Raw genomic sequence first — 25749 nt, 5'->3', positions numbered from 1 at the left:
GAGACAATATGCAAACGATCCAAAAAAAGAAAAAAAAGAAAAAGAAATATGGATCCAAAGTTTGTTTCATTTCTTTAAAAAAAAAAGCGTGCCGCGCATAAAAACAAAATTCACTCCTATAAAAAACATGTACATGACTTCAAAAATATGACAAGGGGTTATGTGGTGAAAGCAGTAAAAGGGGTTGTTGTTGGCCAAACAAAAGAGGGTCAAGAAGTAAAGTGTCAGAAAAGGAGAGGTTTGCAGCAAAAGAGGGAGGAAGAGACCACCGCGTGTTCTTTTGGTCTGCATAAATGACATTTACATGTCGCGGATGGACCCGACGCCGAGGAAGCGGCTGTTGATTCCGCGCTTGCGCAGGCCCGAGTCGGACTGAGGGAACGGATCCTGCGACGGGAAGTAGTTGTTCCAGTTGGTGCACTGCGTGTCCAGGGCCGACTTGTCGGCCGCCGCGACGCCGGCCTTGAAGTCCGTGGGGCGCTCCGCAAAGGTGACGGCCAGGCCGCCCGAGACGTGCCAGGCAATGTGGCAGTGGAACAGCCACGTGCCCGGGTTGTCGGTCTTGTAGGCAATGGCGACCCAGCCCAAGGGCGGGAGCATGGTGACGTCGCGGCGGACGGGGTTGTCGCCTTTGAAGGAGGCGACGTCCGAGGCCTTGAAGGGGGCAGGATTGTTGAAATCGGCCCGGCCAACGACCATGAAATCGTGACCGTGCAGGTGCATCGGATGCGCAATGCCAATGACCGGGTCGTTCTCAACAACCCAGAAGACCCACTGGTCCTTCTTGTCGACGACGACGACGTTGTCACTGTTGGGCCAGTCGGTCTGGCTGTTCAGAAGGTATTGGTCGACGGGCTTCTCCCAGCTGATAATCTCCTGCGTGCCGTTGACCTTCCAGGTGAACAGCTGGCCGGGTTCGGCCAGGTCGAGCGTCACGTTGAGCTCGTTGCTGGAGTCGGCAACGAAGCCCGAAACGGGGACAGTGCGCTTGACGACAGGCGTCAGGTTGGTCAGATCGGCACAGGTCGTCCTGGTGGCAACGGAGCCTGGGTTGGTGGGCAGGCCGCCAGCGGAGCCGGCGTAGTGGAAGACGGCAGCGGGAGTCAGATTGTCGGAGTCGCCGCACTGGGCGTTGGTCACGAACGTGGCGTTGAACCAATAGTTGCCAGGGGTCTGGCTGGCATCAATGGTGACGTCGTAGCGTTGGCCGACGCCGACGAAGAGCTCGTTCACCGTCATGGAATTGACCGGCACCAGGTCGGCAGCAACAATGGTCATGGTGTGGTTGGCCAGAGAGAAGACAAAATGGTTCTCAACAGAGATGTTGATGATGCGGAGCAGGTGGCGCTTGCCGGGCGTCAGGGTGACGTTGGCATACTTGCCGTTGCCGGTCACAGGGTGGACGTTGGTGCCGTTGAACAGGACGTTGTTGCTGTTCGGCGGCCCGTTGTTCTTGGTGTAGTCAACAAGGTAGTCGGATGTGTGGTAGTAGTAGTCGGACACGGGGAAGACACCGAGATCGATGTCGTACGGCAGTGAGGCCGGGCCGTTGATCTGGATGGTACCGACCACACCGTTTCCGTACTGGGCTGAGAAGTGCGAGTGATACCACGAGCTGCCGTATTGCGTGGCGAGGAACGTGTAGACGCGTGAATGGCCCGGAGGAATAGGGCACTCGGTGACGCCATTGACACCATCCTGCAGATTGGTGTTCAGCTGACGGATACCGTGCCAGTGCATGGAGGTACTATTTTGTTAGAATTTGGTGCTGCAAAATCAAAGCCACTTTTGGAACTTCAAAGAGAAGCTGCTCACCCGTTGGTCTTGAGGTTGTTGATGACCGTGATGGAGAGCGTATCGCCCCAGTCAGCAGAAATGACGGGGCCGGGTAAGGTGCCTGTGTTTTTGATTAACGAATGTCGATGCCAGATAGGGGGGGCCAATGACATAGTCTGGAATTATGGAATTATGCAATAAGCACATACCGTTGATCAGCATGACCAGTTCCTTGACCTCACCATCGGGGCCAGTCCAGTTCGTCTCCTCAGTAATAACGAGGGTATACTGAAAGTTTGTTAGCATGAACACAATTATAAATGTGAAAAGGTGCTTGCAAGAGTGTAGAGGGTGTGGACCGTCGACATACGTGACGAATGAAGTTGGTGACCGGCGTGCTGACTTCGTAGTCGGTGCTGATGTTAAAGCCATTGGTCCAACAGGCACGGTTGGACGGCGTGTTGCACGTGGACGCACGCGCAACGAGATCGGAGGCATCGTCGAGCCGGCCACTGGGCGCAGCGTGGGCCAAAAACACCGATCCAAGCAGACTCGGCACGACGGCCAGAGCAGAAATGAACGACCGCATGGTGGCGGCGATGGTGGTGAGGATGATGGGGAGAAAAAAAAGAGTAAGTGGGTGTAACGAGTGTAGCCAAGTAAAGAATAGAACGAAGGACAATAAGGCTGGCCGTGATGGGCCTTGCAGAAGCAAAATTTGTCGAAGCGCGCCGAGGGCGAGAGTGTGATGATCCAACAATAAGACAAAGAGGTCAAATGATAGAGTGGATGTGCCCGTGTTATATACTCGGGACGGGCCTTTCAGAGAAAAAGAGGTTCAAAGCCTCAGCTGTAGACCATGTAAAGTTGCAGTCCTTGCTGCAGAGAAGGCAGTGACGCTATCCAGAATTAGGAAAATGAAGGGCGTCGAAGTAGACAAGGTAAACACCGAAGAAGAGGTAAGGAGACGGGCCAGCCAGGCAGACTGTCAACCCGGACCCCCCTCTTTCTTGATCCGCATGGTACCCATAGGCCGCTTGCATGCGGCTGGCATACATGTATCTGACCGCACTCCATCGCACGTGGAAAGATGGCCTTGGAGCTTATGGTAGCAGTCGTATACGTGCCTCTCCATTCTCTGTTCTTCGTTGGTTATTTTTGTGTCCTTTTTCGTCTCCCAGGCCTTGCCCTTGATACCACCCTATGCACGAACGGAAATTGCTTCTTGTCGTGCGTTTAAACAAAAGCGTGGAAGTCTCCTTGAGATTCCTTTTTTTTTGGGACTCTGCCTCTGTGACGGCTTCGTCATTAGGACCGTCTCAAAAACGAAACTTTAATATCCTGGACAAATGCCTCTGGCAAGAGGGCCGCACGTACGAATTCACCCTTCACCGTCGACACCCACGGTATGAATGAGAATGTCTAGATGCAAGTGTGCGTGTGGCATCCCAGCCGACCGCCAAGGGGATGTATGGCGTGAAAAGGGTAAGCTTGTGCCCTACTGTGAGATAAAAAAATATAAAAAATATAAAAAAATATAAAAATAAGGAGAAAGACGGGAAATGAAAAAAGGAGATGGACAAGGAGGGTGAATGTGACATCTGAATGTGCCCAACGAGACGAAAATAAACCAGTCGACCGAAGATAATGACCTTCAAGACGTCGGGTAGGAATACGAAGGGAGACCAGGCAGCCAAATCAGCCAGATCCGAGAATGCGAGAGACGGTTGCGAGATGGGGGTCAATGGTCAGATGAACATGGCGAGTGAGGGAATGAACATGCTAACGACAAAACAGAAAGAACCTCACTTGTGGATACCAGTGAACACCGCCATCAAGGACGGAAGCATCGGAGACGGCACGGCGGGCGAGGAAGATGCCTTATCCTCCCACATCCAAACCCTTGCCAACATACCTAGTGGTGAAAAATGCGAGGAGGAGGGATAGGACAAGGGAACCGAGGATGCAAGAAATCGATAGTTTGATATTTTGAAGACGGGATGGCAACGAGAACTGGACGAAAACGACCAAAACGAGGGGTTTCGTGATGCAAAATGGGACGAGAAACGGGAACGACGAAGGTGGCCGTCGGAATCGGTTCCCATGGTGCCGGTGAGATGTCTCGTCGACGCTGAAAAGGTTCGTTTGCCGCCAAAATTCCTGGTCCATCATGGCCCCCTACCCGTGCCTGCAGCTTGCACCATGTCGTGATGGAATACAACGAGATGCATCGAGGGGCTGAAGAGGGCTCAGCTCCGGCCGCTCCCTCGTTCGAATTTGTTTTGGGATATGTACAACCGGGGACAGAATGTGGAGATGAGTGTCACGACGAACGGGGGCGGCTTGAGGCTGCACACGGGATAGAACTGGTGGAAGGAATGCATGAACAGTCGAAGGGAAAAACGGCACGTAGAATAAAAGGGAAAAGATGAGATGGAGGGCTGAGGCCCGAGAGCTGAAGTAAGGTCATGACGACACTGGAGGCGAACAAAGTACGGAATTTAGAGGCGAGGTGCGGTTCAGGATAGAGTTACCAGGGACCAAGGAGCGCCGAGCATGGAAGGGGGTCTAGGAAGCACGAAGGGAGGTGCGGCTTGCTGCAAGAAGAACGAAGGACAGAGTAGGTTCGGGTGACAGGTCGGGATCGTTACAGAAGGTATTAAGATAAATGCTGCAAGAGAAATAAGGTAAGAAAAAAACGGGATAAAATCCTGGGGGGAGAGAACAAAATTAAAATCGTGCAGTAGAAAAATAAACACAAGAAAATCATAACACTTGGTACTAACGCTGTTTGCTGTGGTTCGAAACAAAAAGTATTTCGTAAACGCACACAGACCACAAGCACCCCTGGTCACCAGACTGTACATGGCCAAACTGCCTAACCAGGAAAAGAAATTGTGGCTTACACGAAATCGGACGGACGCGCAAAAGAGATAAAAAATATGGGGCCGACAGCGCAAAGCATCAAGCCATCCCCTATTTCTTTGTCGAGCCGTTCTCGTCATAATGGTTCGCATGCCAGACAAACCAATTGGTTGGACAGGAAGATGAAAGGGACAGCACATTTGAGGGTGTCATGCTTTGTCTGCGCCTCCCAAGAGGACGAGAACGCACGGAAGGCACGGGACAATGACGAGAACTGCAGGGAAAAGGGAGGGGAACACAGACGAAAAAAAGGAGATGATGGGTGGCCAACCGTGGAAACCGGGTCAGAAGCTGAGAGTCGGTAAGAGTGACCGGGAAAGCAAAGCGAAGAGTAAAGCAGAGAACGAGAACGCCACCGGGAGCAAACAATGGCGAGAACGAACAGAGCAAGTCGGCAAACACGGTCAGTGATGTGAGCACCGGTGAATAGCCCGTAGATGATGCTTGGCATGATAACAGCAGTACAGTAAGCATCAGGTCCAGAAAAATCCACAACGATCATCGCCAACCACTATGGCTGGTGCAGACCACTATACGCAAAATGTCCCAATAAGCAAGGTATGGCTAGGCCCATGACAGAGGCAATGAGACAAGTGAGATGAAAATGGCTGACGTCTTAGCAAAGGAGGGCAGCACCAACGCGGCAATCAAAATTAAAAAAAAAAAAAATATAAAACCGAGCATAACGCGAGATATCCGGTCATAAGACAGAAAAACGCCATGGACGCTCTCCCAGGCTGTGACTCGAGACGTTGGAGGAAACTCTCCGGTTTGAGTTGGCCTGGTAAGAGGTATTGCCCGTCATTTTCCGCCGCCCACCAAACACCTGCCGCGTCCTCCGCCGAAAGAGTGCGCTCGTACGGGAGAGGAGAAGGAATAGGAAATAAACACCGCTCCCGTATTACGTTTCTCCCATTCGTAGACTGGTGCGAGGGTCGCTGTCGGCTTCCCGGTACTTGGTTCTTTGTTGCCTTGTGGTGATCTCCCGACCTCATCTATTAGAGTTTGTGGAGGGTACTGGAGAATAAAAGTGACCTGCGGAAATTAATTAAACAGGTCATAAGGGAACTTCCGAGCGCCCCAGGTCGATGGGTCAGATGACCCGCTAAGCCCAGGAAGACGGGACAAACCAGGTAGTTTGTTCTATGTGAAACGCTTTCTTTTGTTTGCACGGGCGAGGGAGGAGGGCCTTCGAATAGGACACACTTGTCTTAAAATAATCGCCAGTTGCGTTTGGTAAGGATCTCAGGCCGTGGAAGAGTACCGTGGTCCACGATGTGGCGTCCATAGTCATTTGGTCAGGACTGGCCAGTTCCTTGTTCTCAAACAAGCCCGCCCAATAAAGAGTGAAGAGAGTGAGAAAGGGGGCAAGAGGTGAGTGTGCTGTGCCGCGAGGCTGGAGAGTCAGTGCCCTGTGCAATAATTACATTGTCCAGGACTCGGTCGGGTCCACAGCCACGGCCAGGCGACATCAGCGTTGGAAAGTACATTTGAATGTGACAGAGCAAGGTGGAGTGAGAAGTACCGAAACGGCGTAAATACGAAGACTCAGCTGAGTTCCACTTGCCGATCGCAGTATGTCTTACCTGTGAGCTTTGCACATGAGGGGACAGCTGGCTGTAGCTAGGACCTGTGCACACCGCATCGTTTAGAAGAACGTAGGAAAGCGAGAGCCTAGGAGTCATGGCATTGGTTCTGATTTCTGACCCTCGCATTCTTGATGATTGTTTTTCCACGGTGTTCTGCTGTTCTCCGTTTCCATGTCCCTCGATTTCTTAGCCTCTGCTGTGTTGTCAAGATAAAAAAAGAAAAGACACGGGAAGGGGTGAGCGATATTAGCCAACCAGGAGCTTCGTAGAAGCGGTGACGGCAGAGGCGCATGGAAGTCATGCAGCCAACCGGGCATCCACATTAGCAACTGTAAGTACTCTGAGTCGCTGCTGGTAATTCTTGTAATGGATCGAACCGGATTCGCCTAAGCTCTTATTGCATCATGTATGAATCGTTCGTTGACATATGTTCTGACATGACACAACACCACCTTTCCCTCCGCTGTCAAACTGTCGTTCTGTATTGAATTTGAAGGCCCGTCATCTCTGAGGTCAGACTGGCCGGCTCCTGTCTGCATATGTGCTGACCACAGAGACAAATCAGGATCTTGATGGTCAGTTCTACCGCTGTGGAGGTGGCTTGCTTGACCCGCTTTGTCTTCTGGGAGGCCACAGCGTAAACACGGCTGGGAAGCTGCAAGGACGTTCTTGGCACACCCCGCCAAGTGGACTGTCTTATATGGGCAGAAAGCCAGAAGGAAAGGGGAAAGAGGAACGAGGACACAGCAAATGCACTTGATGCAGTTGCAATGCAGCACCTGTGGAGATGCGTGTTTTTCGGGGTCGACGGTGGCATGTTATTTGCCGGTTGTTGGTTGGGATTCCTCGTTCTCGAGGGCTTGTATCTTGTTTCACGTCCCTTTCCGACTATAGTTTGTATTTGTTCGTTTGCTCCGTTGCTCGTTTCTCGCATTTGTTTCCCTGCTTTTCGCTGTGGGCCCTGTTGTTTCCAATGGAAGTGTCCTGTATGGGCGCCGCAATACCCGATATGCACCTCAACCGGCTTGTTCTTGGAATACGGCGTTCCAAAATCCCAACACGAAGGCTTCCACCCCCCCTTCACTCTAGTCGGAGAACGGGAAGTGGGCATGCGACGTTGCCGATCGAAAGGCGGAAAACGAAAATGGGCTGCGGCAGGCTCGTAAGCATGATATTCGCGGCTGCTATTCGATGAACGAAGATATGGCACGTCGCAGGGGGTCCCAGGAAATACGCCAGCCCAAATACGGGATGTAGCCGTCGCGTATGTTGTAGGCCTTGCACAGTTCCGCAAAAGGTGAAAGAGGTCCTTGGGAGGTCAGACAGTGGAACGCACAGAAGGAAAACGAAATTGCAGGGACGACGAGCTGCTCGAAACAGTTGACAAAATCGTGCCAAAATTGTTCATGGTGCATCCAAAGCTAGTAGGATTCCAGGAGTAAGAGAGACGGGATGCAGTAGCAAGAAGCACAGATAGGTAGTACCGCGTGCATCACAGCAAGTAAACGTGTGCGAAGCATAAGTGCATGCAGAGTAGAAGCAACTGGGGACATCCCTGCCTTCTTTCTGTTGGGTCGTTGAGAGAGACGTGGCTCAGACGGTACATGGAATTGTGCCTTGGCTGTTTTGCGCTCCCGTGTTGTGTATTTGTTACATTTGCCCACACTCCTTCAACCTCCTCTGCAAGGAACAGAACCGTCATCGTATACTTCGCTTTGGGCATGGGGGTAACGAAGATGTTTGAGAAGAGAAAGGACGGGATGGGGGCGGCGTGGGAAGGTGAAGGGCCTGGTCAAGCCGCCCGAGGAGGTAGTGCTGGGCACCACAGACAACCCCCCCTGTCTGGCCCGAGCTGTCACGCCTCGCTAAAATCCTTCCATCGGATTCCCATCGAAAATCATCAGTCGCCTCGTCACTCATAACTGCATTTGGATTTCTCAGCTTTCGTTGGTGTTGAGCTTGTTCGTATGAGGTTGTCCTCACTGCTACTCTGCATGTCTAGCCTGACGGCACCTTTCGGTACGCGAGCTGGGTGGGGGCTTGGCTTTGCTGTCAGTGGAGCAATCTCAGCCAGCCCTAGTGGGTGCAAGCATGGAGAAACAACGAAGATCCGGCTGTTGGCCGTTAGGTTGACCCTGGCGCTTGGCTAGGGTGGCAAGGTAAAGCCAAACTTGACCTAGCGGCTAGAGGGGGTCAAAGCGCGAGAGCACCCTGTTGTAAGTATGACCCAGTATGACAGGTGTAATAGGGGCGAACTGGAGCTGAGCAGCCTCTGCAGCCAATTGCTGCACAATATGATATCCGGCTGTTGCATCAAAAGTCGGGCAGTCAGTAAGATGGACGCCGACTGTGGGACTGTAGGTGGCGTGGGGTAGGACCTCGCTGGTACCTCGTAAACAATTCTGGCCCACTGAGCCCTTGGTATTCCGTATTCCCATTATTCTTGGCCGTTTGCCGCCCCGTGGCAGCTTTGGTGAGCGTGCCCTTCGCTAAAAGTCCGGGCTGGTGACCGCCTTGTTTTGCTGACCTCTGCTTCGTTTCTGGTCGTTGCACACTGCCGTTCAACTTTTGGTGATATGCCAAGAGCCTCTTGTATGGAAGGGAATTGGGCGAACCTGGAGCGTGGGTGACGGGTGATGATTTCGAAGCAGTCAGATGGGTATTTTAAGCTGGAGTTTTGGGCTGGACAGAACGAGAAAGTAGCCGTGAAATCGTGCGGAGCGAAAATGGACTAGGACTACGGATTGTACAGACAGCGCGGAAAAGGAGAAGGCCAGTTACGGCAAGAAAACAAAGATCTCCTTTGGCGGTTGAGGGAGCACAGCTTGTGTAAGTCGCTCCTTCCGCCGCATTAATGAGGACACAAGAAAGAAACTGCAAGAGCAACCCGTTGCGCACTGGCGACCGCTTCCAGCCCAGACCACAAAAGCACCATACATAAGCTGTATGTCGGCCGCATCATTGCTCCTGCCCAACGAAAGAGCTGTAGTTCCTTCCCACACGTTCATTCCACGTAATGTTCGGCGTGCTGATTATTCCATATGCTACCATTCTAGGAAGGAACAAGGGTCCCTGCCCTCGTCAGCGATTACGGAATATTGACCCATGCTCTTTCTGTTTTGTGCATCCCCGCGTGCCAAAAATAAATTAAAAAGAAAAGAAGAAAAAAGGAAGATATACCTGCCGCGAGCCTCGCTTTGCTACGGCTCGGTTACAGCAATGTGGATTATGTCCTTTGGAAATAGTGAACCAAAACACGAAATACACAGGTTTCGGTCTGGACGTGTCCCTTGGTGGCGCATTTCTCGGGTCCGCGTTCGTGAGCCTGAGAGCCTACCCTCGGTCCCGAGCCGCGGTGATATTGGAAAGACATCGTGGTCGAGACAGCATCGAGAGCTATGGGCGACATCGCAGGCAAGCAGGACGTCGCAGTAGTGTCTAATTATAAAAAGGGGGAGCGCAGCATGGCATAAAAGCGACAGGGAAACGACGGCCGGCAGACCCTTGAACATTGAACACCACTGCCCGCACAGATTGCGACGTTGGGGGCGGTTCCGATCGCGGCAGCTTTGTGGATGGCGTGGCTAGGCACTGGCAACGCGGCTTGTGGATAGCGTTACAGCACATGAATAGTGGCTTCTCCAAGGCCGACGGAGTCGACCTACGGCAGGCATTGCACGTAGCTAAAATGTTCTAGCGGAAAACGCGGTGATGGGGGCGGCAGGTGAACCAAAGGATGGAAGGAACTCGACACGGGGAGACAAGAGGAGGAAGGAAAAAGTGTTCCAAAGCCGTCTACGTCGTGCTAGTACTAAGGACGACAAGGAACAATGTTACGTTTGTCAAAGTATCTGGTCTTGACGAGCAGGCCCAGTGTACGACGTAAGTGCAAATAAAGCCCGAGACTTCTTTATTTATGACGGTGTTGTAAACCGGGATCGAACCGGCGACCTTGACAAATGTAGACTACGGCGAAGCAAGGTGTGTGAGGCACCGAGCCTTGTTGAGGGCTTCATATTTTGTTGTTTATGTAAGAGTTCATCAAAGTTCTTTATTGACTTGCTTTAGACTTGGAGTTGCTTCCTGTCTTGAAATTGGTGAGTCAAGAAACGGTTGTATTACTGTTGGCCATTACTAAACTCCTCACTATGTCGCGGAATAAGAAGGTCAGTCATAATTGATGCAGACAGGCGTTCTCACAAGCGTCATTTTCATCGTGCCACCATCCATCGTCCCTGCTTCTCGATAGCACATTGTCTTCTTCGTATCGATCCTAGAGACAGTGTCCAAAATATTTATGAGGGAAGTCGCTAGTAGATGCGCACGGGTACACCCGATACACTCTCCGGATTTTTAAAAGGAAATTTGCCCCGTAGCACTACCGGAAACGCATGACCTAGGGTGACACGGGGTCTTGCCCAAGTTTAAATGGCTTGGTAGAGCCACACGGAGATGAGACGGAGCACACGTACAACATAGTTGGAGTACGACATACAGATATGGCAATATGGTAGTTGCCGTTGCCGTTACCGTTGCAGCTATATCTTGGCAAAGCGACTGTACACGTACGCGTCCAATTTTTGAGACGCCATTATATGGGGCCGGATGTAACCCTGCGCCGTATTTTGTATTTTGTTCCTTCTATTTCTCCTTCTTCTTCTTTGCCTCCAACTGAGAGTCTGTGCTTTTTTCAAGCTCGACTGTGATGAGAGTCAAAACGTTCAGGATGCCCTCCTTAAAATTCCTACTATGGCAAGGGTAATTATATGTCCCTGGCATGAGCCAGCAAGGTCTCAAGACGTGGGAAACTCATACACAAGAATAGTATTGGGCCTATGCGTCACGAGGATAACATTTTCTACGCTGGGCCTTGACCTAAGGTCTGTTTGCTACTGTGTATTAGATAATGACTACACATGCAGGACTAGGATGACCAGAAGAACAAGAAATGGCTCGATCCGGTATACACGCTGCTGGAAACTTTGCACGGTGGACGAGGGCATTGTATCAACGGTAAGGGGTACCATATTCTAAAGCTGCTCTATCGATCTAATGGGTGGCCCCGTGGCCTCAAAACCTTGGGTTGCTGAAGTCTTGGATGTGCGCTGCGATGTGTAACAAAATTACTGGATTTCCTGTTTAGGCAACTCGGATTGGAGCATATCACTGTACCGGTAGTATGTACATGAACGCGTTTTTACGGCATCATGAGGAAAGCCCACATCAAAAGTTTCGATTTCAACACCTACCCTGCCACCTCTATAACATCCACTGGCAACGGACCGCTCGCCTCCCGCGCACAATAGTGCTGCCCCGTGTCGGCATTGGCCGTTTCCGTGCACAGCAAATCCATGCTGTTCGTGGACCCGGCCTGCCAGCGTGTCGTCCCATTTGCCTTCCGAGCATCATCGTCGCACACCCATGTCTCCCGCACCGTCACCGTGTGCCGACCCAGGTCGAACTGGAACGCCGTCGTAATCCGCGTGTCCCGTGACTCGACAAAACAGCTGTGCCACGCGTCGGACACGTCCGTCTGGTTGACGTGTGTTGAGCACTGTGCGTCGACGCCCAGGACGGCATTGTACAGCTGGAACTCGAAGGCGGTTCCTGTGTCGATGGTGCTGGCCATGGTGGCATTGGTAGCAGTCGTGTTACTGCTGCCTTGCGGTGTGTACAGTATTTCGGCGCCGTATACAGTGAGGTTGTGCGTTGCGGCGGATCGGCTGCTGCAGTTGACGACCTCACCGGGCATGTTGTCGGCCAACAGCGTTGGTAGTGTGGCAGCCACGCCACCGCAGGCCAACAACAAAGATACAAAGAAATGTCGAAGGTGCATGTTGTTTGGTAATGATGTGGTTCAAATGTTGGTTCTGCACGTTTGAAGGCAGAGTTGAGAGCATCCGAACGTCACCAGTGGTATCCGCGAATTTGCGGGGAAGGCCGCCAAATTGCCACATTCGGCACTGTAATCAAGTATGGTTGTTTCTATTTATCCAGTATGGCCTGCGTTACGTCTTGCTTCCGGTACCCGAGCTGACTACTCAGCAGTGGAGGGAATTCATTTGTATTTATTTATTTCAAAAACATCCTGCCAAATCAACGTAACGGACTAGGCGAGTTCAAAATAATGGATCTGATTTAGGTATTGGACATTGATGCTGATGTTGATGTCAATTTGGCTTCGTTCAAGATCAAATTAGACGAGACTTACAAAAACATTGGAAACAAAGAAAACTCGTACTTAAACGACATGCCGTCCGCCGACCTCCTAAATTCGCTAGTAAAGGAATACAAGGGGAATATGCGAGTAGTGCTCAAAGAGTAAAAAAAGGTGAAATTAAATCACAAAGAACGTCTTTCAAAGTTGTTGCTCATCTCCTTCGTCGTCCTGGCCCTCCCAACTGTACCGTCGTGCCGCGAGCTGTGGAACATGCACCAAATCAAAACCAGCGTCAATGCGTTCCGCCGGTGGTGTGCCCACGCTGTCAATGGTACCTATTGCTGCTGTTGTTTCTGCCTCGACTGACGCCACGGCCGCCACTTTGCCTTCTTCAATTTCGCTCTTCAATGCGCGGAGACGCTTCTCTTCTTCCAATGTGTAGTTCGTCCCCAATGTGCTCTCAATATCTGTCGCGGTCGGAGACGAGACCGATGCTGATGCTGACGCCGATACCAACGGGGACTCGGATGAAGATGACAAGTTATTCTGTGGAGGTGACGTCGACGTCGGAGCCAGCCGTACAGGCTGTGACGTTCGTGCTGCGACTGGTGCTAACACGTCTTCCGGCAGCGGCCCCAAACAAACGACTCGTGCTGGGTCAATGGTCATCCGTGGAGGTAGACGTTGTGCGGGTACATTATCCGGGGGCTCGTCATCGCTCACGCTTCCATCGCCCGGGAAGAACATGGACGGGAATGGTGCGGCCATTGTCATGGGCGATGGCAGGTCAAAGGTGCCATTGCCGCTGCTGCTCCCGCTCGCACTCCTGGCCCCGCTCCCGTTGATGCTTCGGCCGGGCCAGCCTCCACTGCTCGGCGTCATCGGTGATGGTAGCATGCCCAACGAACCGCTATGGTTGCTCCCTGTCGATGTCGACATTGCTGTAGGCGATGTGACGGCAGTGTTGTCGGAACCTGTCCGTGAAGAGACTGCCGAAACGGACCGTGGTGGCGCGCGTGTAGTCATTGATAGGGGTGCCCGGTTGTGGGCTATTGAGCTATCATCTCCCTCCGTCTTTTCCTCTTCACCATCGCTTGCCATATTCCTTAAAATTGCTGGGTCAGTGGGTGGCTCATACGTCGGCACAGGCCCCCGCAACTGCCGCTGCATGCGCCGCCGCGCCACCTCATAAGCCGTCAAATGTTGCACGCCATCGCTTCCAAGAACGGCTGTGGCATCGTCATAGTCGCAGTATCCATGGCCGTCGTCAAAATCGTCAATCACGCCACCGCCAATCAGCGCATCATCAATCTTGTGGTTTCGGTTGGCTGCGCCGTTGCGGCCACTTGGTGTGATACCACCGGCGGTCGCATCTAGTTCGACAGGTGGGAGTGGCACAGGCAGCTCATAACGGGCGTGCTGTGCATCGGCACCGACCTCGACCGGATGCGAAAAGCTGCCGGCAACCTCAATAGCATCCTTTTCCGGGTCGCCTTCGGAACCCCTGCTGGACGTGGGCGAGGCAGACGCCACCCTGTCAGCAGCAAACGCTTCACGTGTCCGTTTGGATGCCCACCGGCCGCGTCCAATAAACGAAAAGATACGTTCCATGGGGGAGCCGCTGATTGGTGTTGATGGCTCTGTTTCTGTTGTCGACTCGGTGCCGTCTTTGCCTCGGCCACCCGATGTGCGGCCATTGCCATTATCATCACCAGAACCGGGCGCTGCTGTACCGGCAACCCTCCTCCGCTTCTCTTGTTGGCGCCGACGTCGATAAAGCCAAAGTCCCAGTGCAACTATGGTACCCGCGGCAAACGATCCAACGACTATGCCAGCGGTGGCTGCTGGGGTCAACCCATTTCTGCTGTCGAGATTGTTGGTGCTCTCGGGCCCACCCTTGTAGAGCGGATAGGGGCTTGTCGGCGAGCGAGGGATGTCGATTAGGTGAACATAGCCTTCCGGCTTAGTCCCATTAAAGTTGGGGAACCTGGCCTGGTGCAAGCTGAAGTGGCTTGCGTCATAGTTCACAATCATGTAGACCTCCTGCAAAACAGCGCGACCGAGAACAATACGCGTGTTCACGGTGGTATTACCGTTCAGTGGTAGACATTGTAGCGGAAAGTAAGGAACCGGCGGGTCAGACGGCTTCATGGTTGGCGCGTACGGGTATGACGCATTGAGAGCAAACGCCGCCGACGACACAGTGAGGGAAACAATGTCATCTGCTCCAGTGTTGCCTCTACCAGACATGTTGAACGTTAATGAAACACCCTGTCCAGAGAGATAGTCGTTATACAATGCCGGACTGGCGAATTGGTATAGCAATAGCTCCTTATTCCAGACGAGGCCAATTGTGGAGGCAAAGCGACCACAGGCATCTTGTGGCATCCACAAGAACGGCGTCGTGGAGTCGACGATGGCCAGCGACGAAGCCGGGTCCGTCACATTTGTAAGAAGCGCAGTTGAACTGTTACCCGGGACATTCTGCGCCCATGACGAAGCCGCAACCGACGAATTGGATGGCGGTGCATTGGCCGTGATGCTGCGCAAAACGAGCTCCGGCTGGTAGTGAACAGGGTTGAGGTTGAATGTGATCGGTTTGGTGTTGTCTTTGGACGAGCGGTTGAACGCAATACGGCTCATGTCATAGCCTCCCAGTGTCAGCGATGCCGGCACGCCATGCTCGCCTCGGTATGATGCACCCGCCGTGTAGCCATAGCTGTGGCTAGGAATTGAACCCATAGACTCTGCGAGTTGCCGAATGAGTGGACTAATGGGACGATTGTTGAAGCTGCCGTCGAGCCCTCCAACACCAATAAAGCCGTTGTAGAACGTGGTGTCATTGAAGCCACCGACTAGACTCCGATCAACTTGAAGTTGGGTAGGAGGTGCAGGGGCAGGCAATGGTCCATCGGAAGATCGAGGCTCAAAAGAAAAGTATGAGCGGTCCTGAGATGACCGAGATGTGTCAACAAGAGGGAACGTAATAGTTGCTAGGCCATAGTCGAGGTTAGGTGCCATCAAGCTGGGTTCTTCGAGCCCGGATGCAAATGCACCCAGAGGCTGCCATGAGTTGACTCCATTAGCAGCAGCCGACTCGATGCTGAAGACGCCACCACGGCTCTCTCTACACGCTGGCAGCTGCACACAACCGGTCGTTTCAACGACCCAGGATTCAGAAAGGGCGGTGCTGACGAGCAGTGAAACATTTTGCGACTGTGAGACAGGTCCGCCGCTGACAGAAATCTCAAATGACGACCATAAGCCATCAATTCCAATCCTAGCAGTGTCAGAATGAAAAGGGTTAGTGGGCAGTGTGAAAACAGGCCTACCATTCTCTACTGGGCCGGATGCCGATGGCAGAAGGCTTCGGCTCGGGAGTGTTGGAGTAGCTGTCTGCTGTTGCGATGCCAGCTGTTGCCAAAATAAGAAGTTGCAACTGAAAGGCGAGGGTGACAGACGACAGATGGGAGTGCACAATGAGAAATGGTCGCGAAGGGATCGCCATGGTCGGGAACATGCTTTTGTGTACCCTGATGAAGGTCACTGACGTTAGTGTTGAATTGACGTTTTGCACTCAGATTGAACGCGTTCTCTGCAGCCACGTCTCTGCGCGGTCCATGATGGCCGATGAGGCGCTGCAGTAGGCCGTAGTTTCGCTGCGGCTTGGGTGCGGAGTTTGTGTGAAGCTCTAGATGCGTCTTGCTAAAGGCAACTAAGGTATGCCGTATGTTCGTGACACAGCGCTCAAAAGTAAACAAACGCGGAGAGGGCTAGTTTGCACACAAGTTCGAAAGATTTCGGGTTGATGAGCAAGTCTGCACAAAAGACACAGACACGCACCGACAGTCGAAGACTTGAAAAAGGGCGGACGATTTCCGATTCTCCATCCCCCTCCATTGCGCATTGTCGCTTCCTCATGCCTGTTATTCATCTCACACTGTTAATTTAGCAATCATTGGCCAGCAGAGGTGGTCAATGTCGGTGGCTGTCTTTCGGTGGCCAGGCAAATAGAGACACACGGCCCAAATCCGATCTTAACAAGCCGCGGTTGGACTATCGAACCGCTTCCATTGCCGTTCAGCAATCACTGTCATGGCCGATCGGGCAAAGACAGGACGTTTATTCAAGAGAACGCCATCCCCTCTACTGGTTCTGCACCGCCATCAGAACCGGCATACCTGTTGCAGGCCAACTTGACGCTTTATGAGCAAGCGTAAGAGCGATTCCCTGTTGGTGACATAGCTGCCACTGCTTGTTGTTTTGTACCATCGCCGAGAAACAAATACTCGGGTGAGGTATGGGACTGTGGCGATTTGGGCGGTGCAGTTAATTCTCCAGCGATGTTTGGTGACTACATGCCTATGCAAACTGCGGTTGATTAACATGCCACCGTCCGGAGGCCGATATGGTTGCTGTACAATTTGGAGGCACTTTGGATAAAATCGTGAAGGTGGTTGTTTTGAGCAAATGGGCATTGCGAGGCCTGAGTTTTGCCGGGAAGAGCGGAATGGAGTGAGGGGGGAAGGAAGCTCGGTGGAGGATATTTAATAAAGAAGCGGCAAGACGTAGAGACACTAGCATGAGGAAGGTGTGACCGAGGAATGAGGAATAAAGGAAAGGGCAGTTAGCCACAGAAACTGTGCCGCACCCTAAGAAAGGAAGGAGCATTTGGTAAACAGAACAGTTGTGGTTACAGAGTAGCGAGAGCCCGTTGCAAAACTTCCCGAAGGGGAAAGACATGTGGCAGCTTGAGATGGACAAGACTTTAACGAAATACACTTTCCTGTTTTGCGTCGTATAAATGGCATGATAAACCAGGCACTTCTTTACATGAGATCAGCGTCGAACAAGAAATGCCCACTGCGCAAGATGCTCGAAGGGGGAGGTCAGAGAAGCATTTGTAACGGAAGTCGAAAGTCGATACACCTTGCAACGCCACCCTACATATCTGCTCGTTTACCTTTCCCATCTCGACGTTTATTTGCCTCATAAAAATATCTCAGCTCTGGTGGTTTCTTGGTTTCCATACGCGCCAAAAACCAAATTGCAAATATAAGAGTTGAAATAGGACGGACTGTTTTCGACGTAGACAAGAGAGAGGAAAATGTCAGTCGATTGTTTTCAGTACGTGATCGAGCGTGGAAGGCCATAATCCCATAGAATCTACGTCCTGGTCACTAAAATACAACAAATGTCTTAATTTGATTATTGGGCGACTGCTTGTGGCATATAAATCATTTCTCCCTGTTCTAGCGATTGCCATATCAGGTTTTTCCTCCGATTTGCACAACTTCAGCCGGCCTCTGTTTATCCATAATTATGACAAAGCTACTCGGTCCTTATGTGCAGGCTACTGGCTGTTTGTTCCCATTATGTATGGGGTATATCATACTGTTCTCCATATTCTAACAACAATTCCACTTTTCCGTCTCCCCATCTTGCCCCAGACTGGTCAGGTCCCAGCCATCAGTCTTTGCTCCCATTCATCCCACCTTTCTCCGGTTATTCGGGAGAAGTGGCTCAACTGAGCCACTTCCGCATCAATATAGTTGTTGGCTTCTCGACTGTCGCTTACGTCGCGTCTCTCATATTGTCCCACGTTCTGTCGACCCTGTTCCCTCCCATATTCGGCTCCAGTCGTCCATTACAGCATTCCAAACCCAACGAACCCAGCTTCGGCGTTCCACCGCTCTGTCCCCGTCTGTGCATTCACATCGTTTTCTCACTTCACCGTGTTCTTGGTAATTTACTCACGGGATTTCTTGTGTCCGTGTTCTCTTTGCCCCATACTTTCATCTGTTGTTACATATTGCCACTGTTGGGGGCTAAAAGAAGGCTGCCGAGTTAAGAGAAGTTCATGGCATTTTCAAACCAGGCTGGTACAACCACCATATGGCTCTCTCCCCGTTACGGTTGTCCCTGGAATTATCTTTCTTTTACCATAAATGAAAAGACTAACTGAATAACCAATTTTTTTTGAAAAAAAAAAAGTCGATGTCCAACAAATTGCAAGGAGAGAGACGACATCCCGACTATCAGATAAAATTCGAAAAAAGACTAGTACTCCAAAATTATCAAATTATCAATGAGGGAGCTAGGTCTCTTTTTCGTATGTGAAAGCAATTCTCTTATGTTTCTCTGGGATTTGTTGGAAAGCCTTGGTAAAAGCTGGGAAACGTCTAGTTTAGAATATCAAGAGTTCTAATCTACTTCCTTTTGCTTTTTGCATACTTTAACAAATAGGCTGTGTTGTAAATTCAAGAAAAAATAATACATCTATTGGTACCAATAAAGGAAACGAAAAGAAAAACAAACGCGTTATTCCACATGACACAGGTTTCGATCACATTAGGAGCTACCAGCAAAGACACAGAGTATGGATAACAAATTCCACATACAACAACCCAAATTAATTGCTCGTTTCTTGTATTGTAGCCGACCAGTCACCAGTACGGCCTTTGTTTCTCCGGCCCAAAGACCCCTTGATTCAACAGGTATGAATAAGGGGGGAAGCCAAAAAGCGCCGCTCTGGATAAAGTCAATTATTGCCTTTAACAGCCCAGTCTGGTACGTTCCTGTCTCCCTATCGTGCCTTTTCCGTGCCTATTCTCCTTGTCTTCCCCGTATCTCCTCCCATACAAGTCAATACAGCGAATGGGCCGGAGCCTGCCATCTGGGCATTGTTCCATCGGCGGTGTTGTTTGTCCGTTGTTTGCGTCCTTATTTTTACTCGTGTTCTGAACATTTCACTTTTGTTTCTTTACTTGACGTATTCTGTCTGTTGGAAGTGCCACATGTTTCTTGGTTGCTGTTTCTTCTTTCGTATTTCCTCTCTGACGGTCTTGCCTCGTCTGCTTCCATCCCATCGCACCTTCCCAACAGCAACGACTACGAACAACAATCACGTCGACATCTCCACCGCTCCTACCCGTTTAAGCCACCAACTCCTTCGCTCCTTCGTGCCTTACACTACAGCACATACGCCATCATATTTCTATTCGCTTCGCCCCCAACATTTTTCTTCTTGTTTTTCCTACTGTAATATCAGCTGCAGTTCTTCACGTTCTCGTCTCTTCGTCTCCGATTTACGATCATTCCTGACGCACGACTACCATTTGCATCTAGGAAACTTTTGAAAGTGAGAAGACTTCAAAGAAACACGTCTTGGCAACTAGAATAGGTGTGATGGCTTGCGCCTCCTGATGAAGAGGGTCTGCCGACTTTACTCGTGACACAGAGTTCGGCAAATCAACACAAGATAAATCACAACGACAAAAACAACAACAACAACGATCGATAACGCAAGACAAATACCGGACACAGCACATCCAGCAACTAAACCACCAATTTTCACCATGATCACCTCACGGAACTCTTTCGTGTTGCTGGCGGCACTCGTCCACTTTGTTTTCATAGGTGTCGAGGCACAGGTTCAAGAACGAAGCCATGGCGACGGTCGTCGCCACGGCCAGCATAGCCAGCATGCATCTGTTATTCCCTCTCTGGTTGTAAGATCAGATGAGTCCACGCCAGCAGTTCCCTTGTCACTGGTACCGTCATCAGTATCATCGTCATTGGAAAAGGTTTCCGTACAGGAAGGATACAGCACGGTCTCTCTGGATACGGCTACCAAACACACAAGCAACACCAATGCGGTGACGCAAGAAATTGCCGTTGGGAGTGACACGCCCAATATTGTCGACAGTGCTACCGGTAAACCAACAACTATACTTTCTCCGCAAGACTTTCCACCCATGGACAAAAGCCCGGTGGACGAGCCAGAAGAAACAGCGCCGACCATCTTGGAAGCACATCCATCACTTCTTGACAGCACCGCAGCTCTTGAAACCAGTGGACACGGCAAGGACCCATCATCTGGCACTGGAGTTAAAAATCAAGGGGCCATAGACCAGTCCGAATCTGTCGCGGACCCAAAATTGCACTCGACCTCAAATGACGATTCGGGGACGTTGCGTGTCACTGCTGTATCGGCCCTAACTATACCTTCATCGACTATTGTGCCGCCTCTGGCACCACCCAGTACCACTGCTCCGCCCGGTGCCGCACCTGCACTCGGCAGCAACAGCATCGCCACTGCAACCATCAACTCGATCTCATATGGCGGCCCAATGTCGTCGCAACTCAGATATTTGAACGTTTCATCAGGACCGACCACCCTGCCTGCCACCTCCCTTTCAACAACACTGCCGCTCGAAATACTATTTGGAAACATATCCATACCACCGGATCGAAAGTGGACAACCCAGATCCCAGGAAATGTCACTGTGGTTAGCACAGCCTCTCCTGGACACCCGGTATGCCATGCAAGCTTCTGTAATGGTATTGTCCTTACAACAAATACGAGTACTTGCACGCCGAACAACTACAGCGCTGCCAGCTTCGGCATCATGTCTGCGGATGGGTACCTTGTGAAGCACGTCATCGTAACAACAACGCTCAAAGGCTTGACGACGACACTGAGCTCAACGACGTTTACGAGCACCGTTACGTGCTTCGACGATACGAGTTGCAACATGCTCGCAATATCACTAGCATCGGATTTCAGAGTCGACTCGGTTGGTTTGGCGACGCAAACAAACACACGCACCGTCACTGGCACTACAATCCTTACGTCGTACGGCAAGGTATCGCGGACACGGCATTCCTCGGCCTCGCCCGCGCCGTACGCTTTTGCTGCCGGTGCATCAGCGGTGCCGCAACTTCCTCTTGGTTCGACCGTTGTGAACGGCACGTTCAACACCTGCTTGCTGCCACCCGGAGCGATTGCGACCATTATCCATTGCTGGGGCCCGGGTGCTAAGCCTCTGCAATACACTTGTTCTGAGCAACCCATAGACGGAGCCCCTCAGGAGGTGACGGACATCGCGGAAGTTATAACGGCATGCACTGTTATCACCACGATGAAGGGCCCCACGCTCGTTCGGGCTACGTCAACATTGCCCAACTACGATTTTCCCGGTCCCACACAAGACACCCATTTCCCTCCTAATCCGAACAAGTCCAATTTTGTTTCTGCTCCAAGCGGTCCCCAGGCACCGGGCGGCAATCGAGACACTGGCATCGGAGCACCAGTGGAAACGGGTGTCCCTGGCCAGACATGGGTTGGCACCACTACCGTCCCCATAGCCATTCTGCCAACGGGTGTTGTGATTGGGTCTAGCACGATCACGGATGACCCGAATAATTCGCAGTATACGACTGTAGTTACCATCGGGGGCATTCCGTATACCATCACGCCGGACCAGATTGCAGCAATGGGCTCAGCAGTCCAGCGGCCGTCATGGTCAAATAACTACATCTCTGGTCACGGCCCCGACCAGTATGTGTGGGAGAACTTTGGCGACAACATTGTGTACGCGGCAGCGCCTGCTTCGGGCGTCCTGGGTACAATGTCAGTGCAAGTTAGCGGAAACAGCATTGTGGTGGACGGCACGTCATTTTCTATTCCAGCACAGCCCAGCGTAGGCGTGGTTCATGGCGAAACAGTGCACCTTGGCCCTGATGGAGTCGTTGCCGGCGGGCAGACACTGAGCGTGTCGCCCGTGGTTATGTCGGCCGGCGCTGGTGGCGGTGGGCACTCTGAAGTTGTTGTGGCCGGTGGCACCGTCTTGACACTCGACGACACCAATGTTGTGGTTGAGGGCTACACGATCGCTTACAATGCTGTTGCTGGCGGGCTTGGAACCTCTTCTGTTCTCACAGTTGCCGGCGATACCGTCACCATTGTGCCGGGCCCGAGTAATGGAGCCGGTAGCCATGGTGGGCGTGGGGGTGCCTTTATCGTCATCCACGGTACCACATTCACGGCACCCGCTGCCGGTTCGACACATTATGAGTTGGTGGGCGGTGCCACATTTACCGAAGTCAGCCCGTCGGTCATTGTTCTCGATGGGCACTCATACACGATAGGCCCGGCCACGGTCGGGGCGAGTGGAGGTCTGGCTGCAGCTGTGGCAGCGTCTGGTGCCACCCCGACAACGGTGGTCATCCGCGGCGAGACATTGACCATTGGACCGGGCGGCGTCACGGTTGGCGGCACCGTCACATTCCGGTTTCCATTTGTGGCCACGCCGACGGTTACACTCACAGGCACTGCGACGATAACAAATGACGCCGCAATGAAGCCAGGCCCCGTGGGTGGTCTGCAGTCCGGTGCCACACCGACGCCGACCAGCGCGGCAGGCGGGAACTCGGCAGGCTTTGCATCGGCCGATAGCAACAATGGGGGCCCGGGCGCCGGGTCAAAGAACGCCTCGTCACGGACAATGGTGTCCGTTGCAGCAGTTGGTCTTTCTTTGGTCGTATCATTTGCGGCTGCGCTGTCGTCGTTGATCTATCTTTTTTGAATGTCCTTGGGAGGGAGCGGAGATTGGTTTCCTTGGTTTCTGATTTCTTTGCTTTTTTTTTTGCATTTGGCACCTAGCATAGCGACAGGCGTCGGGGTGGGTCATGGGTCAACTTTGTCCACGGACAAACATATGTACAGTCGTTTTCAGTTGGTGTTTTCATATTGTCACATAGTTGCGTCATACCTTGTGTTTTATTTTATTTTCATTTTCTATTAAATCCCCCTCACAGACCGGATCTGGAAACGCAGTCGTGGATTGAAAATTGTTGCCATAGGAGAGTGGATGTTTGGAGCACTGCATTTTGAAGAGAATGAGATATCAGGAGAGACAACATCACAAGCACTTCCGAAACATAGTATCATAATAAAATCAATACGTCACAAGATTATCTCTGTATAATGATTCTTCTGGTCGTTCCTGCCTCGTTGTTCATGTATTTCGTACGTCCCATGCTTCCACGTGACAGCGCTACGCACCTGCTCGGACGGACGCGCTAGAGGCCAATGGGCTGGCGTCGGTTGCCTGCCACTGAGCCGACCTCAAACATGGGCCTCATGATATGGTCGCCTGTTGATGCACACGTGTGAGGTCTCGGATCTAGGCCACTCGTCGATGTGAACGGAGAGTGTTCCTATTTGTCTTTTGATTTTGTCTCGCCCCTCATTTCCCTCTTTCTTCTCTATGTTCCTCTTTCCTGTCTACTATCATCACATTTCGTCTCCTAACAGTCTGCAAAATACAAGTTCACCTTAACCCTCCCCTCGCCATGGATCTCCCTATTGTCGACCTTGATCTGTTCCGGACGCTGCCCCGAGACGACCCCCGCGTGCTTGCCGAGTGCCGCCGCGCCGCGGACGCGCTCGTGGAGTTCGGTGCCCTGGTGCTGCACGACGAGCGCGTCGCCGAGGCCGACAACGATGCCTTTTTGGACCTGCTCGAGTCCTACTTTGCCCAGCCAGACGACGTCCTGCGCCAGGACGAGCGGCCGGCACTCGGCTACCAGGTCGGCGTCACGCTCGAGAACACGGAGACGCCCAAGTGTGCCGTCGACGAGCCGTGTCTCGACGTGATTGCGCGGCTGGCGCCGGCGGAGCGGCCGCTGGACATTGGCGGGCACCAGCCGGACCCCAAGTGCCGGTTCTTTTGGCGCATGGCCGAGGCGCCGCCGTACGACACGGCGTTTCCGGGGCTGAACGCGCCAAATGTGGTGCCGTCCACAGACGACGCGGCGATCCGGGAGCGATGGACGCCGGTGATGAACCAATGGGGCGCAGCCATGAAAGAAGCGTGAGTGATAGGAGGGGGAGAGACGTGGTAAGACACGGACGAGTACTGCGGAGTGCTAACACATTGCAGAGTCACGGGTGTGGCCGAAATGGCGGCCGTTGGGTTCGGCTTGCCTGCCGAGACGTTCAGTGACGCTGGTCGCTACGGGTAGGTATCTGACGTTCTGCCGGGCAACCGCCCCGTCAATTACCGTCCATCTCCTTATCTCCTTCCCTCCTCACCTGCTCACCTTCTCACACACAGGCCGCACCTCCTGGCGCCGACGGCGTCCAACCTCGACAAGTACGGCGCCCGCGACACCATCTTGGCCGGCTTCCACACCGACCTCAACTTCCTCACCATCCACGGCCGCTCGCGGTTTCCGGGACTGCACATCTGGGCCCGCAACACAGGCCGCCGCATCGCCGTGGCCATCCCCCCCGGTCGCCATCTGCTCGTCCAGGCCGGCAAGCAGCTCGAACACTTGTCCGGCGGCCTCGTCAAGGCCGGCTACCACGAGGTCGTCGTCAACGAGAAGACGCAGGCGGTCGTGGCCGCCCGCAAGGCCGCACAGCCCGACCGCCCGGCGATCCGCATCTCGTCGACCTTTTTCTGGCACCTGGCGTCCGACGTCGACCTGGCGCCGCTGCCGCTGCTCGCCGACAAGGCACGGGCGCTGCGGGCAGACAAGCTTGCGCAGGGTTTGGACGAGGGCGCGGCAGTGCAGTACGCGCCAATGAAGGTCGGCCAGCAGGTGCAAAAGTAAGTCAATCATGCGAGGAGGGGAATCCATTTCATGAGCCAGCGACACTGACAATCGTTGCTCTAGCGAACTCAAGCATATCGCTTTGATGACATGATGGGGAGGGCGGCTTCTTTTGGAGGATGAAGATGTGCCTATTTTTGTTTCGTTTGGATATTATGCTTTAGTGATTTTGTTTTTACCTCTCTGATTTACCTTTGCACGTCAAAGCAGGCAAAGCGCCGTGTGGTGGTCATCTAACGACGCCTGTGTCATGTTAGCGGCGATCGCATCCCATGACGACAACTGGCGACTGCACATTTCGCTGCATTTTATTGGCCCGCCCGTTTCTTGTTCACCACACTCCCACACACCTCTACGCGAGATCAATCCAACTACCCTCCAACTCAATCGCTGAGGCTTTTTTCGTCATTTGCACAATGCATTGTGAATGGAGGCTAAGCAGCAACCCACAGCTTTGCTCGTCAGCCTACCAAAGATTGTCCATGTACAATGTCGATATACGACATACCAACAAACCAAAAAAATACGGGACGGCACCCCGACCTCCGCGATGCCGCCATGGCGTCGAAGCTGGGGAAATCTGCTTGGCATGGTTTGGAGAGGCCGGACTCCGCAGCGTCCCCTGTCTTGTCTCGCCTCGCTCGCCGATTGCTTGGCCGACGAGCACTTTTATAGCACAAACGGCAAACAGGCAGACAATCCCCCTCGCCGTCGGTGCCGTTGTCGGGTTCAACGAGATGCGGGCGTCGTAGCTGCGACCTATCTCAGTGTGCAAGTCCAGAACAGCCAGAGTGAGGATAAATATGATGTGACAAGACGACATATGACACAATGAGGTATACCACCGCATTGTGTTACGGACCTACGGCTTCGACGTAGATATAACAGAGGGCC

The 25749-nt window shown here is 52.5% G+C and overlaps 6 protein-coding genes across 6 annotated transcripts; 3 read left to right on the top strand and 3 right to left on the bottom strand.

Moving 5' to 3' along the window:
- Positions 1-300: 300 nt before the first annotated feature.
- SPSK_01067 (laccase precursor) lies at positions 301-2365 on the bottom strand (the record flags this gene model as incomplete). Its single annotated transcript, XM_016727998.1, has 4 exons — positions 301-1747; positions 1816-1897; positions 1986-2064; positions 2147-2365. 4 exons carry the CDS (start codon positions 2363-2365, stop codon positions 301-303), a joined length of 1827 nt encoding a protein of 608 aa, XP_016584179.1.
- A 1058-nt stretch (positions 2366-3423) lies between these two features.
- SPSK_01316 (uncharacterized protein) lies at positions 3424-3723 on the top strand (the record flags this gene model as incomplete). Its single annotated transcript, XM_016728246.1, has 1 exon — positions 3424-3723. The coding sequence occupies one exon, from the start codon at positions 3424-3426 to the stop codon at positions 3721-3723; it is 300 nt and encodes a 99-aa protein (XP_016584178.1).
- A 7812-nt stretch (positions 3724-11535) lies between these two features.
- On the bottom strand, positions 11536-12126 carry SPSK_01272 (uncharacterized protein; the record flags this gene model as incomplete). Its single annotated transcript, XM_016728202.1, has 1 exon — positions 11536-12126. One exon carries the CDS (start codon positions 12124-12126, stop codon positions 11536-11538), a length of 591 nt encoding a protein of 196 aa, XP_016584177.1.
- Positions 12127-12648: 522 nt separating this feature from the next.
- SPSK_00998 (uncharacterized protein) lies at positions 12649-15970 on the bottom strand (the record flags this gene model as incomplete). The annotated part of the gene is made up of 3 exons (XM_016727930.1): positions 12649-15666; positions 15691-15730; positions 15783-15970. The coding sequence occupies 3 exons, from the start codon at positions 15968-15970 to the stop codon at positions 12649-12651; spliced, it is 3246 nt and encodes a 1081-aa protein (XP_016584176.1).
- A 3838-nt stretch (positions 15971-19808) lies between these two features.
- Positions 19809-22820, top strand: SPSK_01005 (uncharacterized protein; the record flags this gene model as incomplete). Its single annotated transcript, XM_016727937.1, has 1 exon — positions 19809-22820. The coding sequence occupies one exon, from the start codon at positions 19809-19811 to the stop codon at positions 22818-22820; it is 3012 nt and encodes a 1003-aa protein (XP_016584175.1).
- Positions 22821-23589: 769 nt separating this feature from the next.
- Positions 23590-24855, top strand: SPSK_01167 (uncharacterized protein; the record flags this gene model as incomplete). The annotated part of the gene is made up of 3 exons (XM_016728098.1): positions 23590-24110; positions 24180-24257; positions 24354-24855. 3 exons carry the CDS (start codon positions 23590-23592, stop codon positions 24853-24855), a joined length of 1101 nt encoding a protein of 366 aa, XP_016584174.1.
- Positions 24856-25749: the final 894 nt, after the last annotated feature.

This window comes from Sporothrix schenckii (genome assembly GCF_000961545.1).
Source record: "Sporothrix schenckii 1099-18 chromosome Unknown Cont48, whole genome shotgun sequence".
Taxonomy (NCBI): domain Eukaryota; kingdom Fungi; phylum Ascomycota; class Sordariomycetes; order Ophiostomatales; family Ophiostomataceae; genus Sporothrix; species Sporothrix schenckii.
The sequence above is the reverse complement of the archived record's forward strand: the minus strand, read 5'-3'. Positions and strand labels throughout refer to the sequence as shown.